Source organism: Mesoplodon densirostris, chromosome 1, assembly GCF_025265405.1.
Source record: "Mesoplodon densirostris isolate mMesDen1 chromosome 1, mMesDen1 primary haplotype, whole genome shotgun sequence".
In the NCBI taxonomy this organism is placed as follows: Eukaryota; Metazoa; Chordata; class Mammalia; order Artiodactyla; family Ziphiidae; genus Mesoplodon; species Mesoplodon densirostris.
In genome coordinates this window covers 232,422,223-232,438,579 of record NC_082661.1, presented here as the reverse complement: position 1 = coordinate 232,438,579, position 16,357 = coordinate 232,422,223, and the positions used below count along the sequence as shown (strand labels likewise).

Below are 16,357 nucleotides of genomic sequence, written 5' to 3'. Positions count from 1 at the left end.
GAAAGTGCTGTGCTAGATATATAATGGGTACAAAAAAATTTTAGACCTCAACCATGTCTTATAAAGAATTTATAGCATTGTGGCTGAGTTATAACACAAAAGGTAACCCACAATACAAGTTGTGTTCTGTCCCAGTGATGAGGATGAGTGGTTCTCAGCCTCCATGACCATTCACATTGGTGTATCATATCAGGAGGTGATTGCAAGGCACATTTTTTCTTAATACTGGAAAGACAAAACTTTGAAAATTATTTAACTTTTTAATAATTAGAATGGATTCAGGATTATTGTTGCAATCATGCCAGTTACATTCCTTTGAATTCCAATATGCTTTTATGAGTGAAGAGAAAAAGATGATGGAATTACAGCTTGGCCTTGAAAGTTGGGTGTGCTTTGGGAAGGTGGAGACTGGTTAGGAATAGTGGCCAGGGTTCTTGAGAGGAACAGAACCAGTAGGATCTCTCTCTATAGATATGGATACAGATATAGATGTCTATTGATCAATATATGTACATAGAGGTCTAGATAGACAGATAGAGGGATAGACAGATAGATGGATAGATAGAAAGATGGATATATAGATTTCTCTCTCTCTTTCTCCATATGTGATTTGAAAAAATAAATCTCTCCCCCACCTCTCCCCCTCATATATGGAGAGATTTATTTTAAGGAATTAGTTTATGCAATTTCAGAGGCTAGCAAGTCTAAAATCTGCAGTATGGGCTAGCAGGCTGGAGACCCAGGGAAAAGCTGATGTTGTATTTCAAGTCTGAAGGCAGTCTGCTGGCAGAATTCTCTCTTCTGAAGGCCTTCAACTGATCGGGTGAGGCCCACCCACTTTATAGAGAGCAATCTGCTTTACTCAAAGCGGATTTAAATGTTAATCTCATCTAAAAATACCTTCACAGAAGCATCCAGATGTTTTTGACTAAGTACCCAGGTACTGTGTCCTAGACAAATTGACACATGAAAATTAACCATCACAAGTGGGCACCATGGCATAAGCAAATGAGTGGAGGTGGACTTCAATACTCTTTTGGATTAAGGCAAGTAGAGCACTTAAACTAGAGGAAAAGTTCATATATGGACATAGCGATTAGTAAAACCACTAAGAAATGAACCTAATTTTGTCCTCAATTATTCTTAAAGTTGATGCTAAAATGATATATATTATGTTTCTTGAAAGAATCAAATTTTGTTGACTTTGATCTTTAGATGTGTAGTAGTAAGAAGACAGAGCATCTGTGAAATATTTGATTAGTACAGTCAATTTTCATTTATTAGTAATAATGGAAACAGGGTCCACATGGCTACTGAGCTTCATAGATAACATTTAACACATTAGTGTTCAGAATTTTCATCATCCACTCAGAATTTAAACTTTTACTTGTAGTTATAACAAGTAGAAACATTTATGATTTATGTTTTATCTTTGCTTCCTTTCTGATAATGGTTTAAAGGACTAAAAGGACAGGTTGAAATTGACTAGTCCTTAAAACCAAATTGTAAATGTTGATCATAACAATGGAAAGTCCTTGTTGTTAGCTTATTTCACTAACCTTGTTTGTTATATTTATGTATGATACTTACTGTAGCTTTATAGACTTGGGCTTTGTGAATCACTTTGTACTTACACAAACCTCTAATTTTATTTTCTACAGTTTTCTGCCTGCAATTGAGTTTTAAGTTTTCACTAATCATATATGGTCTATATATGACCATACATATGCAAGGTGACAATCTATCTCGATACTAGGTATGACTAGGAGAGTTGAATAGAGTGAAACATTTGGAATAAACATAGAAACACAAGCAGGGCTAAAATGCTGTGCAATGATTATCCTTTTGTTTCTGCCACCAGAGTCCTTTTTCTTACGTTGAATGTATTGCTTTAATGAGCTTTCAGTAAAGATAATGAAACATTAATGAACTTCAATCTTCTGACCACCCAATCATCAAAGACAGAAGGAAATGACTAAAAATTAACAATCTTTCATAGGGGATTAGATTCTTATTTTCATTTTCTAATTCCATTCCAGAATTTCTAATTCTCATTCCAGAATTTGCACAACAATTCTAGCTCATGCATAACCTGCAAATATGAGGAAAACACAATTAGGATAGCTTTCCTCAAAATGTGAGTCAGGTATGAAGAATTTATGAACCTTGCACTCAGCCTATTAGGAACAAAAGAAAAGAATACAGACAAAAATTTGATCAAACCAGAAGCTATCACTTTTAGCAGTTTGGCATATTTTTGTTTAGTCCTTTTGTTTATGAATTTTTTGGTTCATAATTAAAAGCATAAGGTATATAATATTTTTAATTTTCTGTATAATGTAAAAAACTTCATAGGCAAAATTTTTGTTATCAAAAAATAATCCAATGTATGTATATATTGTAATTTTCTTAACGAATCTCCCATTACTGGACGTTTATCTTATTTCCAATTTTATTATTATATTGGAGATCCCAAAGACCACCCCCAGGCTTAATGATTTGCTAGGAGGACTCATGGGACTCAGTACATAGCCTTATCAACAGCTAAGTTTTATTATAGTGAAAGAATACAAAGCAAAATCAGCAAGGGAAAAGGCACATGGGATGAAGTCCAGAGGAAACCAGGAGCCAGCTTCCAAGAGCCCTCTTCCAGTGGAGTCACATGGATACATTTAGTTCTTCCAGCAATGAGTCATGACACGTGTAAAGGGTTGTAACTGGGGAAACTCATTAGAGGTTCAACACCCAAGGTTTTTACTGGGACATGGTTACATAGGTGCCCTCTGCTTAGCATGTACCAACATTCCAGATTTCCAGAAGGAAAGCAGGTATTCTGCATAAACCATGTTTTTTGCACAGTTTAGGCATAGTGAGATACCCTTGTCTTTTAGGGAAAGTTTTACATCAGTGGGTAAGGAAATGTTTACCTGCCAAGTACTTAGATGCCAGCTGAGGATCAACCTTTCAAGCATCTTCTTCTAAGAATAGCAGTCTCAAGTTTGTTCTGCTAACTCTTTTTCTGCATAATTATTATAAATAATGCTGTAATAAGCATCTTTGTTAATAAATCTTTTGGCATATTCCAGATTATTTCCTTATGAAAGATTCCTAGAAATTGATATTACATCAAAAATATGAGCTTTAGGGCCTCCCTGGTGGCGCAGTGGTTGAGAGTCCGCCTGCCGATGCAGGGGATACGGGTTCGTGCCCTGGTCTGGGAGGATCCCATATGCCGCGGAGCGGCTGGGCCCGTGAGCCATGGCCGCTGGGCCTGCGCGTCCGGAGCCTGTGCTCCGCAACGGGAGAGGCCACAACGGTGAGAGGCCCGCATACTGCAAAAAAAAAAAAAAAAAAAAAAAAAAAAAATGAGCTTTAAAAAGACTTCTCTTACTGATAAATTACTTTCCCAGAAGTCTTTTCAAATTTTCACTTTCACCAAGAATGTATGAGTGTGGGCACCAAAAACCTTGACTAAAATAGGTAAGATCCATGTGGTCCAAACAGCAATTCATCATAAACCCTAAAGAATTAATTAAAAAATTTAGAGTTTTATGAAAGGAAAGAAAGACTAATCGTTGCTTCCATTTGTGGGGGGCAGGGACATTAAGAACACTCCCATTAAATTATCACCCAAAATGCACTGTTCTCCTGGACCTCTGTCTCTTTTTGCCTAGAGATCTATGACATCATTGTCATTTGTAAAACACACACCATCCAATTCATTTTAACATTCATTTGCTTTAAACAATTAGCACATATTCTGTACCAGGCACTACAGTTGTGTGGAGGATAAAACAGTGCACTGGGCCTGACTTTTCTCCTTGCTTTTGTTCATTTTTTTTTACATAATTTTTGCTTATTTTTACCTTAAATTTTATGGCCTATTTTAAATGTTTTTCCTAAAACTGTAATTAGTTGTAATAAATTGCAGAAAACTTGGAAAATACGGAGCACTCACAAAAAATGACAGTCCATTGGTATTCCACCCCCCAGAGATACTCACTGTTAAGTTCTGGTGTATTTGCTAGAATCTATTTTCCAGGTGTATTTTTTCCCTTAGTTAAATGAGCTCCATAAGAACCCTCAGAGGGTGTTCCTATGATATAAAGAGGAACTTTGTGAAGGGCGATGCCATGACTCAGGTGATTCAGTTTGAACTTTTGAAAGGAGAAAAGTCATTATTTAAGTTCTCTGAACCTGAAAATAGCCATTATATTGTTCTTTGTTATTCTTGTCTTGTTTACTGAGTCTCTAGGTACGTGTTCCAAGTGTTTAGCCATTGTAAGTACATGACAGAACAACATTGGTTATTGGTTATAGTGCAAAATTCCATTTGAAAGAACACTTCATTTGAACTGTGAGTGAATTCAAGTGTATACCCTAGGAAACAAATTGTTTGGTTCCTGAGAAAGTAGAATAGCAGAAAAGAAACTATGAGGTAAAGCCTGGGAGGACCAAGCTTTACATCAGAGCTACAGCATCCACGTACCACAAGTGATCCTACTAGAATTGCATGCTGGTACGGCAAGAACTGCTGGTATTCTTACAGCATGATTTCTAAATTCTTTTATCCTTGAATTTGATTCCCATCTTGGTCTTGAGGTAACTGTTTGTTTGTTTATTTACTTAAACAAAAACATATTTTTCTGAGCATATTTTCAGGGCACTGGTATATTTGAAAATGATTTGTTTCCTGGCCTTTATACATTGAGAACAATTTTGTTATGAAATTTCTGTTTCACACCTTTTCTTTTTCCTTGGTGGTATTCTGTTATTTATGGGTTCTTTTACTGTTTCACAGAAGAAATTTGGAAGGAACCTGAGTTTTGCTCCTTTGAGATTTTTTCTTTCTAAAGATATATGAAATTTTCTTATTCTTATAGTTTAAATGTTCTTTATTCCTTTAATTTTGCAGAATGTACTTGTGTATAAATCCTTTTTAATTAACTTTTCCTAAAACACAATAAGCCCCAATACTCAGAAGATGCAAATCTTTTTTTCAACTCAGGAAATTATTATTCAGTAGTGTATTTTTTTCATTCCTGATTGTTCTGTTTTCATCTTTGGTAAAGTGTATGATTCCTTTCATGGATATTTATCTTTTGTCCTCTTTAATCTGTAATCTTCTCTCTCATAATTTTCATCTTTGGACACTTTTCTTCTGCACTCTGGGAGTGCTTGCCAAATCCAGTCATTTGATATTCTGCACTGTCTTCTACTCCCCCACTAACACTGAAGTACATTTTTGGTTTCCTTGTATTTCCTGCCTTTTGAAAAACACTATTTCCATTTTCGTTTGCCTTAACAAATATTATTTTTAAAAGTCTTAGTTTATTTTTTCCTTGTTGCTTTTGACCTCTATTTTTAAAATTGAAATATAGTTGATTTACAATATTATATCAGTTTCAATATTTTACTACATTTAAAGTTCTTGTAAAATATTGGCTATATTTTTTTGTGCTGTAGCCTGTTTATTTTATACATAGTAGTTTATACCTCTTACTCCCCTACCCCTATCCTCCCCCTCCCCACTTCCCTCTCCCCGCTGGTAACCACTAGTTTACTGTCTATATCTCTGAGTCTGTTTCTGTTTTGTTATACTAATTCATTTGTTTTTTTAGGTATCACATATAAGTGATAATTTAACATATTTGTCTTCCTCTGTCTGACTTATTTCACTAAGCATAATACCCTCTAGTTCAATCCACATTGTTGCAAAGTGTCAGAATTTCATCCTTTTATATGGATGAGTAATATTCCATTGTATATATGTACACCACATCTTCTTTACCCATTCATATGCTGATGGACACTTAGGTTGCTTCCATATCCTGGCTATTGTAAATAATGCTGCTATGAATATTGGGATACATGTATCTTTTCAAATTAGTGTTTTCATTTTCTTCAGATATATTTTCTCGCATGATATACAAAAATAATCTCAATGGATTAAAGACTTAAATGTAAGACTGGAAACCATAAAACTCCTAGAAGAAAACATAGGCAGACCACTCCTTGATATAAATCTTAGCAATATTGGTTTTTTGGGGGGGGCACCTGTCTCCTAAGTCAAAGGAAACTAAAGAAATAAACAAATGGGACCTAATTAAACTTAAAAGCTTTTGCATAGCAAAGGAAACCATGGACAAATAAAAAAGACAACCTAATGAATGGGAGAAAATGTTTGCAGATATGACTGATAAGGGGTTAATATCCAAAATATATAAACAGCTCATACAACTCAATATAAAAAATAACCCAGGGCTTCCCTGGTGGTGCAGTGCTTGGGAGTCCGCCTGCCGACGCGGGGGACGTGGGTTCATGCCCCAGTCTGGGAGGATCCCGCGTGCTGTGGAGCGGCTGGGCCCATGGGCCATGGCCACTGAGCCTGCGTGTCCAGAGCCTGTGCTCCGCAGTGGGAGAGGCCACAGCAGTGAGAGGCCCGCGTACCACACACACACACAAAAAAACAAACCCAAAACCCCAAACAACCAGATTAAAAATGGACAGAGGACCTGAATAAACATTTTTCCAAAGAAGGTATACAGATGGCCAACAGGCCCATGAAAACATACTCAACATCGCTAATCATCAGAGACATGCAAATCAAAATCACAATGAGATATCACCTCACACCTGTTAGAATGACTATCATCAAAAAGTCTACAAATAACAATGTTGGTGAGGATGTTGAGAAAAGGGAACCCTTGTACACTGTTGGTGGGAATATAAATTGGTGCAGCCACTATGGAAACAGTATGGAGGTTCCTCAAAAAACTAGAAATAGAACTACCACATGACTGAGCAATTCTACTCCTTGGTGTATATCCAAATGGTGTATAAAACACAAATTCGAAAAGATACATGCACCCCCATGTTTTGGCCTCTATTTTGAAGAGTTGGCTTGCTAGAATATAGTGAGAATGCCAACACTTTTCTAAAATTTTCTTCTGAGTCTAGTAGAATATTTTACTAGATTTTCAGAATTGCAGACTGCATTAGTTTCCCATGGCTCCTCTAACAATTTACCAAAACTTGCTAGCTTAAAACCAATACATATTTATTCTCTTATAGTTCTAGAGGCTAGAAATCCAAAATTAATTTCACTGAACTAAGTTGTCAAGAGTCTGGACTCAGAGTTTTGGGACTCTAGGGAAGGATCTGTTTCTTTGCCTTTTCTAGCTTCTGAAGGCTGCTTGCATTTCTTGGCTCATGACCTCTTTCTCAAATCACTCCAGTTTCTTGCTTCTGTCATCACATTTCCTTCTCCCCTTTTAGTCACATCTCCCCTTTGTAAGGACACTTGCATGTAGGGTCTGTCAGGATAATCCAGGATAATCTTCCCCTCTCAGGATTCTTAATTTAATCATACCTGCAAAGTCCCTCTTATCCTATGAGCTAACATTTACAGGTTCTAGGGATGAGGATGTAATATCTTTGGGGCCATTGTTCAGTCTACTGTAAGGAACTTTCCCCTTGTATCACAGTCACATGGGCTTCAAATTCAGAATAACCTGGGTTCACACAACCACTTAGCAATTGTCTGAACTTGGGCAAGTGACTTAATTAGTTTTCTTTGCTGTTAAACTGGGATAAACTCAGCACCGACCTCATAGGGTTACTTTGCCGATTAGATCAAGTAATGTATGTTAAGTGTTTAGCAAACTAGGTCCTCACTAAATGTTAACTAGCATTGTCATGATTAATGTAGGCCCCAGTGTGTTTACTCTGCCCTGAATAAGGAGAAACAGATCTATGCAAAGTGAGTGATTTCACAAATAGAGAACATGGTGGATTTTTCTCAGCTCCACTCCATGTTCACTTGGTTGTGTTGGTCACCTTTTCTTGTTCTATAGTTGAGGAGCAGGTGTCAATGCCCACTTCTCTGCTCAGTTCCTGGTAACTGCAGACATCTATCTGGAATAGGTTGGCTCTGCCAAGGAGGGGCCTTTCCTATTCCACCCCTTCATTCTTTATTATTTTTAGCTGTTCAGCACATGAGAATTATAATCTACATTATACATTGTTATCAAGACCTGCCTGTCCCACGCTCTGCACAGAGCTCTTTCCTTGAAATAGGACCGTATTAAATCCTACCACCAGGATTACTTCACTCCTAGTTGTTTTCTTGGAGCTGTAGTGTCCAAGTGGATCATGATAGATGGGGGTATAGAGAGGGAAATGGTTTTTCAGTAGCAGCACCCACATTTTATTTTATTTTTTAAATTTTTTTGAATTAATATTTATTGGAGTATAGTTGCTTTACAATGTTGTGTTAGTTTCTACTGTACCACAAAATGAATCAGCTATACATATACATATATCCCCTCATTTTTGGATTTCCTTCCCATTTAGCTCACCACAGTGCATTAAGTAGAGTTCCCTGTGCTATACAGTATGTTTTCATTAGTTATCTATTTTATACATAGTATTAATAGTGTATATGTGTCAATCCCAATCTCCCAATTCCCCCCACCACCTGCCTCCCCCCTTGGTATCCATACATTTGTCCTCTACATCTGTGTCTCTATTTCTGCTTTGCAAATAAGATCATCTACACCATTTTTCTAGATTCCACATATATGCATTAATATACAATATTTGTTTTTCTTTCTGACTTACTTCAGTCTGTATGAGAGTCTCTAGGTCCATCCACGTCTCTACAAATGACCCAATTTCATTCCTCTTCATGGCTGAGTAATATTCCATTGTATATATGTACCACATCTTCTTTATCCATTCCTCTGTTGATGGACGTTTAGATTGCTTCCATGTCCTGGCTATTGTAGATAGTGAGCAGCACCCACATTTTAGAGAAATGGTTTTTGTTCTGTTTGGTTTTTTCTTAGGTGGTATTAAGCTTCTTTCTAATGGCTTTCAGATGGGCTAGGGGTTTATTATTATGTAAAGATCACTGATCACTTTCCTCAGTTCACTTCCATCATCCTAATTAATGAAAATTTTTTCTCAACCGCAGATAGATGAATGGTTAAATTTAATGTTTTTGTGACCTTGACATTTTCATCTTTTTTTGATTATTATAGTATTTTCTTGAGGCTATAAAAGGGGCTTCCTCACAGTCAAAGGTAACAAGCCATATTGAACCAGAAATCATGATTCTTTTTGAACATTTTTTATTTACTATGAGCTTGGAATTATCTACCAAACTTGTTCAAATACTTGGCAATTCAGAAAGATATTATGCAACAGTGATGCTACTGTTCTATTATGTTATATCCTAATCATGATGAAGTTCTCATATTTTTGTAACTCACGTTAAGCTTATCCTGCATCTTAGTGTTGCCTCTGTATCTACAAACAACTGTTTCCATTTGATAGCCAAAAAAAAAAAAAAAGACTAAAGCTATGTTTTATTTGCTGTCTCTCAGCACACATATAAAAGTGTTAAGTAGACTAGTACAAAAGGAGTTGCTCATATTTCTTAGATGTTTTGTAACATATGATTTGGGAGCCATGAATACTAACTGGTAGTCAGTAGATATAAATAAGTTAGTTTGTTGGATCATTATTTTTATTGAATCTTTTTGGAAGCGGTTCATTATAACCAAAAGAAGGTAAATAGTTTAAGTAATTTTAGAATACATACTGTTCATTTTTGACTATAAAGTAACAATATGAATTGATTTAAATGGACATTTCAGTCATTGATTCTAAAATCTGAACTAATACAAGAGATGGAATTCAGCTGCCCAAGCAAGCTTCTGGGGTTTGATTATTCAACTGATTAAGATGCTATTTGTCAACTCTAGTTTACCACCCCTTTTAATTATATAGATAATCAAACTAAGAACTGCTAATTCTGTCTCCTATTAATTGATTGTAATTACCTACAGATTAAAACTGCATGTGCAATTAACTCAAAGAATTAATTGATAGAAGGGAATTGATAAAAGGGAAACAGAACGAGCTTGGCATAAAAGAGGCTCTAGGGACAACAGGACTGCTGAAACCAGCGGTGTCTTGGGCTCTGTCAAGTCCTCGTAAAGATACACTGCACTTGCCTCTGGACTTCTCTGGTTCTGTCAGAGGCAGTTGCATAGATTATTTCCTATGAACTTTTGGTTTCTTGGTTGACTGAAACAATGTATTTGAAAGGTTTAAACTCCTATTGTCTTTGGGTTTTATGCTGATATTCAGACAATTTGGACAAATCTATCAATTTGCAATATGGAGGAAATGCTTGTCACTACAAAGATCACAGAAGAGTGGTGAATGTTTTAACTAGCTAAAGATTCTTCCTTCCTTCCTCCCTCTTTTCCCTTGTTTCTTTCCTCATTTTCTTGGCAATATCACCAGATACAATCTTACCAGTTTTCTGTGACTCATCTAAATAATTTGTTTCTAAAGTAATTATGCTTATTAGATTTTGAAAATCCCTCTCATCTGTGTAAATAATTGGCTCATTGTTAACTGCATAAATTTGAATGAAAATGGGAAATGAAATAAAAAGCCACCCCCAACTCATACGTATTTAAAAACTATTACCATTATAAACATCAAGATAAATATCAAGAGAGGGAAGATGGTCTGGTGAAAAAAATATTTGGTCCTGAAAAAAAGAATTTAAGGAATTTAAAAAATCCCTTATTAAAGACTCTTCCATTTTTTCAGATGTTTATATCAGTTGTATTACATGGGCCCTTTCACTCTCAGCAGTTTCCTGAGTGGCCTTTCACCCAATACCAAGTCAGTACAGTAGCAGATACTAAACATATGCTTGGGGCACAGCATTGTATTCAATATTATGGAGAATACAAAGCAAGTTAAAGACTCTCAAGTCTAGATAGGGAGATGAGATCTGAAGAAGACAACAAAATAACATGAACTAGTGGTATAATAAAGTTTTTCAAAGAGTCTAAATAAGTATTGAGGAAACGCAAGAACACAAACACATCAGTATGGATATTTAACAATTTTTTTAATGTTCAAAGTTAGCTAATAACTCCTTGTTAACCTGATGGGATATTTTGGTTTCTTTCCAAATTTTGCTATTGTATTTTCCCCAGATTTGTTTAATCTCAGAGTATTTTATTCTGTCTTGCTGGCTGGTAAACTGGGAGTTCTAACAAGATTTCTTATTTTTTCACCTATCAATATACAGCCTACTCTTGCTTCCCTCCACCTCTCTCTCTCTCTCTCTCTCTCTCTCTCTCTCTCTCTCTCTCTCTCACACACACACACACACACACACACACACACACACACACACACAGATTTCAGAATCTTAATTTCTCTTTGGCATTATCTGTGAAGCTTGTTGGCTCTGTGAAGGGTTTGTGAAGATTTGTCTGATGTATGACTTTGGTCTTCTTCAAACTATCAGCTTATAACTTTCGACTGACTTTGTGGAATAAACTGGAATTTGTTGCATGTCACCTTCTGTGCTTGGCTTCTGAGGAGGAGTCATTAGTATAGATCAGTGTGTGAATGATTACCTTGAGGATTTTAGTGGAGGCTTTACTGCTTCCTGAAGTGGAAAAGTTATAGCTATATTTTCTAGTGTGATACCTGTATACTGGAGAAAATAATGTATGGCCTTCTTGATTATATGAATCTGTTTTGTGGGTAAACAAGATAAAATATTTGAAATGCTCTGGAATCTCTTGGAAAAATAAGTCATATAGCATTTAGCTTCATTTGGGGCTGGGCTCTTCTGTGATCAGGAAGATTCCCTTTTGCCTGTGAGATTTAACCTTGCGAGGCTAATTCTAGTTCACCAGTGTTTACATAGTGACTTTAATCACATTGCTAATGAACCAGAATCACAGAGCAATTCCAAGTAAGATATTGTCCTTGCCCTGGAAGAGTTTATACATTTAAAAAGGAGATTGGAAAGAGATGCTCTGTTATCTAAAATAGATCATTTATTGTAGAAGTTCATTTAAGGAAGTGGGCGAAATAGGGATAGTGCTAGTAAATTGAGAAATGCTTCAAATTAGTCAAAAAAGCTTCATAAGAAATGTGGGGTATACACATCTCTAATACTCTTATGCTATCCCTTTATATCCCTCTGGGTTTATGAAAGTCCCCAGTGTATGGCCTTTCCTTTGCTATCATCTTCTCAAATACTGATCTTTTCAGATTCTCTATGATCTACCCATTATTGGCATTTGCTTCCATTAAAGATATTCATTTCTTCATATTGGGTTGTGATTGAGATATATAATTTGTTATGGTGCCTCTCCTAGAGATTTTTCCTTTTTGATAGAGGGCAGAGACTGACTGAAATTGAGGAAATATATGTAAAATTAAGATGGGGTAGGATGTGTGTGTGTATATTGATTAGGATGTCTCTGAGATAATATCACATTTTTATTATTTTATGTTACTACTCTACCTCCCTGTATATAGGACACTTAACTTATGGTTCTATAAATAAATTGAAGCAATGAAATAAGAGAGTACATTTCTTCTGATTTTTCTCTAAATTTATATGAAATTAACTGGTCCATGGAGGACTCTATTAAATTAAAAGTTTCAGGAAAGAAGATATGTATATGAATAAGTATTAGAAAATTGGAAATGTAAAAATAGTTTGATTCATTTGGATGGCAGTATTAAATTGTATTTCTGAGAAATAAGTGGACCGATAAATCTGAAATCTCCTCCTTCTCATTAAAAAATTTTGTGCAGAAATCCCACATAACTACCATGAGACAGAAGAAATATGTGGGAATATACTGGCTAACCTTTTATTCTTCCAACCTATTTACCTTAAATACTTTCAGTAATTTTATTTACTTCACAATATCAAAACTAGCACCTTCATAATAATTTTGAATTCTCTTTTAAAGTGCTTATGTAACAGGGAGAGGAGGTTTTCTTTTGTTTTGGTAAGTGCTATTCACAAATCTGATTTTGCTTTAAGCCTCCCTTAAAAAAGAAGTCAGTGTTCTTGAAGAGAAGAATCAAAAGAATGAACTTACTAGTTTTCTGATGGGCACACTGTATGTAATAAAAACACGAGAGCTTTACTGTGTGAGGAAGCCCATTAATTGAAGCCTCTCTCTATGCAGTGCTATCACTTCCTCATCTTGTTATAGTTAGATGAAAAGATATGATTTTAATACAGAATAGTGGGGCCATAAAGATGATTTACTTTCCTCTTTGTAACACTAAGCAGTATGATCAGTATGTACTTTTCCTGGATTAATATTCTTTTAACCTGCATTGATATTTCCAACAGACAGAGCGTTCTATGATTGGAGAGGAGTAGTGTCAAAAAGGTTTTCCTGTTTGGCTCGTGACTCCAGTTGGCCTAGTTTCTCTGGATCATCATCAGTATTTCAGGATTATTGTAGTGTAAGTATTTGTAAAACCGGACATAGAGTTGCATTACCATTTTTCTAGCAAATGATTGAATTCATTTTGATATAACATGTAAGATGTTACTATGGGCATATTTCATTCCTAAAATGATTCCCCATTGAAATTCATCTTTTTTTCTGAAGCAGTGCTTTTGTTCTGTTGTCTTATTTTGTGTAAATCTTGCTGATCACCTTAACTCCTAAATCTGTATATTAGTTTTTGTTTGAAGAGTGGTAATAGCCAAAGTGATCATCACAATGGTTTGCCCTAAATGTGATAGTAACTATTTTTGTAATGGTACCTAGACTATCAAGAAAATACAGTGGAAGCCAGTGGAGAATAAAGATGTTTGTTAGGAGTGTGGCACTAAGAGGACTTAACAATCCAAGGACAATGTCACGACCACATACTAATGGTTTTGTGAGTGAGGGCTCTCCAAACTGGGGCGTGAGAATCTATGACATGAAGATGAAATCAGGACTTCACATTAAGTTCACCTGCTCATCAGGGCAAGTTCTGAGATGTCTCTATGTAAATACAGTAAGTCCCCTACATATGAACCTCCAAGTTGCGAACTTTCAAAGATGTGAATGTGTGTTCACATGTCCAATCACGTAAGTTAGTTCACGTGTCTGGCATACATTGTTATGTGTGTGCGTCCTGTGCGAGTGGTTGTGCTTTTGTGTACTTTATTGTATAGTACTGTGTAGAGTACAGTAGTACAGTATGTTTATTTCAAGCCCAGGATGTCCAGAAGCAAGCGTAAAAGCAGCAGTATGTATTGTACTGTACTTTTCAAGGTACTGTACTATAAGATTAAAAATGTTTTCTTTATTTTTTGTGTTTTTTAATGTATTATTTGTGTGAAAAGTATTATAAACTATTACAGTACAGTAGTATATAGCTAACTGTGTTAGTTGGGTACCTAGGCTGACTTTGTTGGACTTAATGAACAAATTGGACTTAGCGAACGTGCTCTCGGAACGGAACTTGTTCGGGTGTAGGTGACTTAACTGTAGTAGAAGCAACTCATGTGATTCTGAAATCTTTAGCAATGATTTCTTAAAAGGGTGCAAAATGCCATTTTATAATATTTGTGTCTCATGGTGTCTGTATAGATATCTTGATTTTTTACATCTCCTATGTGTTCTGCTCTGTATGTGAATGTGTCTGTCTCATTTTCCTTTTCTTTCCTCTTTTTATATCATGAATTATTTTTCTTTTCGACTTGTGATTTGTATTAGTGTTCTTGGGCTGCCATAACAAAATACCACAGACTGGGTGGCTTAAACAACAGAGATTTATTTCTCAAAGTCCTGAAGGCTGGAAGTCCAAAATCAAGGTGCCAGTACGGCTGTGTTCTCTTGGGGCCTCTCTCTCCTTGGCTAGCAGAAAGCTGCCTCCTTGCTGTGTCCTCACATGGCCTTTCCAGTGTGTGTTTCTAGTGTCTCCCTCTCTTCTTAGAAGTATACTGGTCATATTGGATTAGTGCCCTACCCATATGACCTCATTTAACCTAATTACCTCTAAGGTTCGCATCTCCAAATACAGTCACACTGGGGCTTAAGGAGTCATATGAATTGTGGGGAGACACAGTTCAGTCCATACACCATTAGACAGCTGATAACAATTATTTTTCTTATCTACTGGATAGTTCGTTATCTAGTATTTTTAAAAATCTTGAGTTTTCATATTTTTTCTGTAAACCAAAACTTTTGAATCACGTCGTATTTAACTTCTGCTGCTAAGTTCTTTGTGAGTAAATATACTAAAACTAAATCATTGCATCCCTGTTTTAGATTAAGGACATTATACAAACATTATTAAGGAAAATTATATGAATTTAGATGAGGAAATTATATGAATATTGTTTAGTGAAATTCAAAGTCTTCGTAATCTACTATTTTCAGAACATAGTAATTAATTACAGAATAGACAGTTACCTTCAGCTAATTGGATGTATATTGCTAATTCATACATGTCCTTAGCAAAAGTAACACCCATAGAAGGCTGCTTTCATTTTCATTTTCCAGTAAAGGTGAATAAATGAACTACTGCTTACCCTGTTTTACACTAATAATTTAGAGATTGCTCCTAGCTGTGTGAAGAAGTACATTTAAACATATTTCTTTGGGGAATAAGTTGGGCAAGAGTAGACATGACTGTGGAGGGCTCCAGATGCAAGACTGGGGAATTGCCCACGGGGGAATTAGGAGTACAAAGAGCTACTAACCATGGCTTTGGCATAATAGATGGTGCTTTGGGTATGTGTACCTGTCTAAAGAAATTTGGGGTGGACTAGAGTGGAGACTGGGTGAGCATTAATAGGCCTTTTGCCTCAGTCCAGTTAGAGGTTTATCTTATTCTTGCAAACCCACTATGTTGGGGGTGGGGTGTGAATGGGTAAGAGGGGATAAGATTCAAACCTTCAGATTTCTTTCCTGCAGCTCACTGCATCTTTAATTTTCACCACTGAAAGTCTTATTTATTTGTTTGCTTTTGTTTGTTTGTTTGTTTGTTTATTAAGGATTCCCCTTTCATTTATCCTTTAAAATAATAACAGTACTAGAAGGGATCAAATACCAAGTTCTAAGTTCATCTTTTTTGCCATTTTTTTTTTATTGTGGTAAAATACACATAACACAAAATTTACCATTTTAACATTTTAGGTGTACAGTTTGGTGGCGTTAAGTACACCCACGTTGCTGTGTAACTATTACCACCATCCATCTCCAGAACCTTTTTATCTTTCCAGACTAAAACTCTGTACCCAGTAAACACTAATTCCTTGTTCTTCCTTCCCCACCATCCTCTGGCAACAAGTATTTTACTTTTTCTTTTGTGGCTGGCTCATCTCACTTATAATGTCTTCAAGGTTCATCCATGCTGTAGCATGTGTCAAAATTTCCTTCTTTTTTTTTTTTTGCGGTACACGGGCCTCTCACTGTTGTGGCCTCTCCCGCTGCGGAGCACAGGCTCCGGATGCGCAGGCTCAGTGGCCATGGCTCACGGGCCCAGCCGCTCTGCA

The 16,357-nt window shown here is 36.1% G+C and overlaps 1 protein-coding gene across 1 annotated transcript in view; it reads left to right on the top strand.

The window, feature by feature from the left end:
* The window catches only part of IQCM (IQ motif containing M), a 371,829-nt gene that overhangs the window by 95,995 nt on the left and 259,477 nt on the right, over positions 1 to 16,357 (top strand). The window contains exon 6 of the mRNA XM_060098179.1: positions 13,208 to 13,323. Coding sequence (XP_059954162.1) covers positions 13,208 to 13,323 — 116 coding nt within the window. The remainder of the gene's footprint in view (positions 1 to 13,207; positions 13,324 to 16,357) is intronic.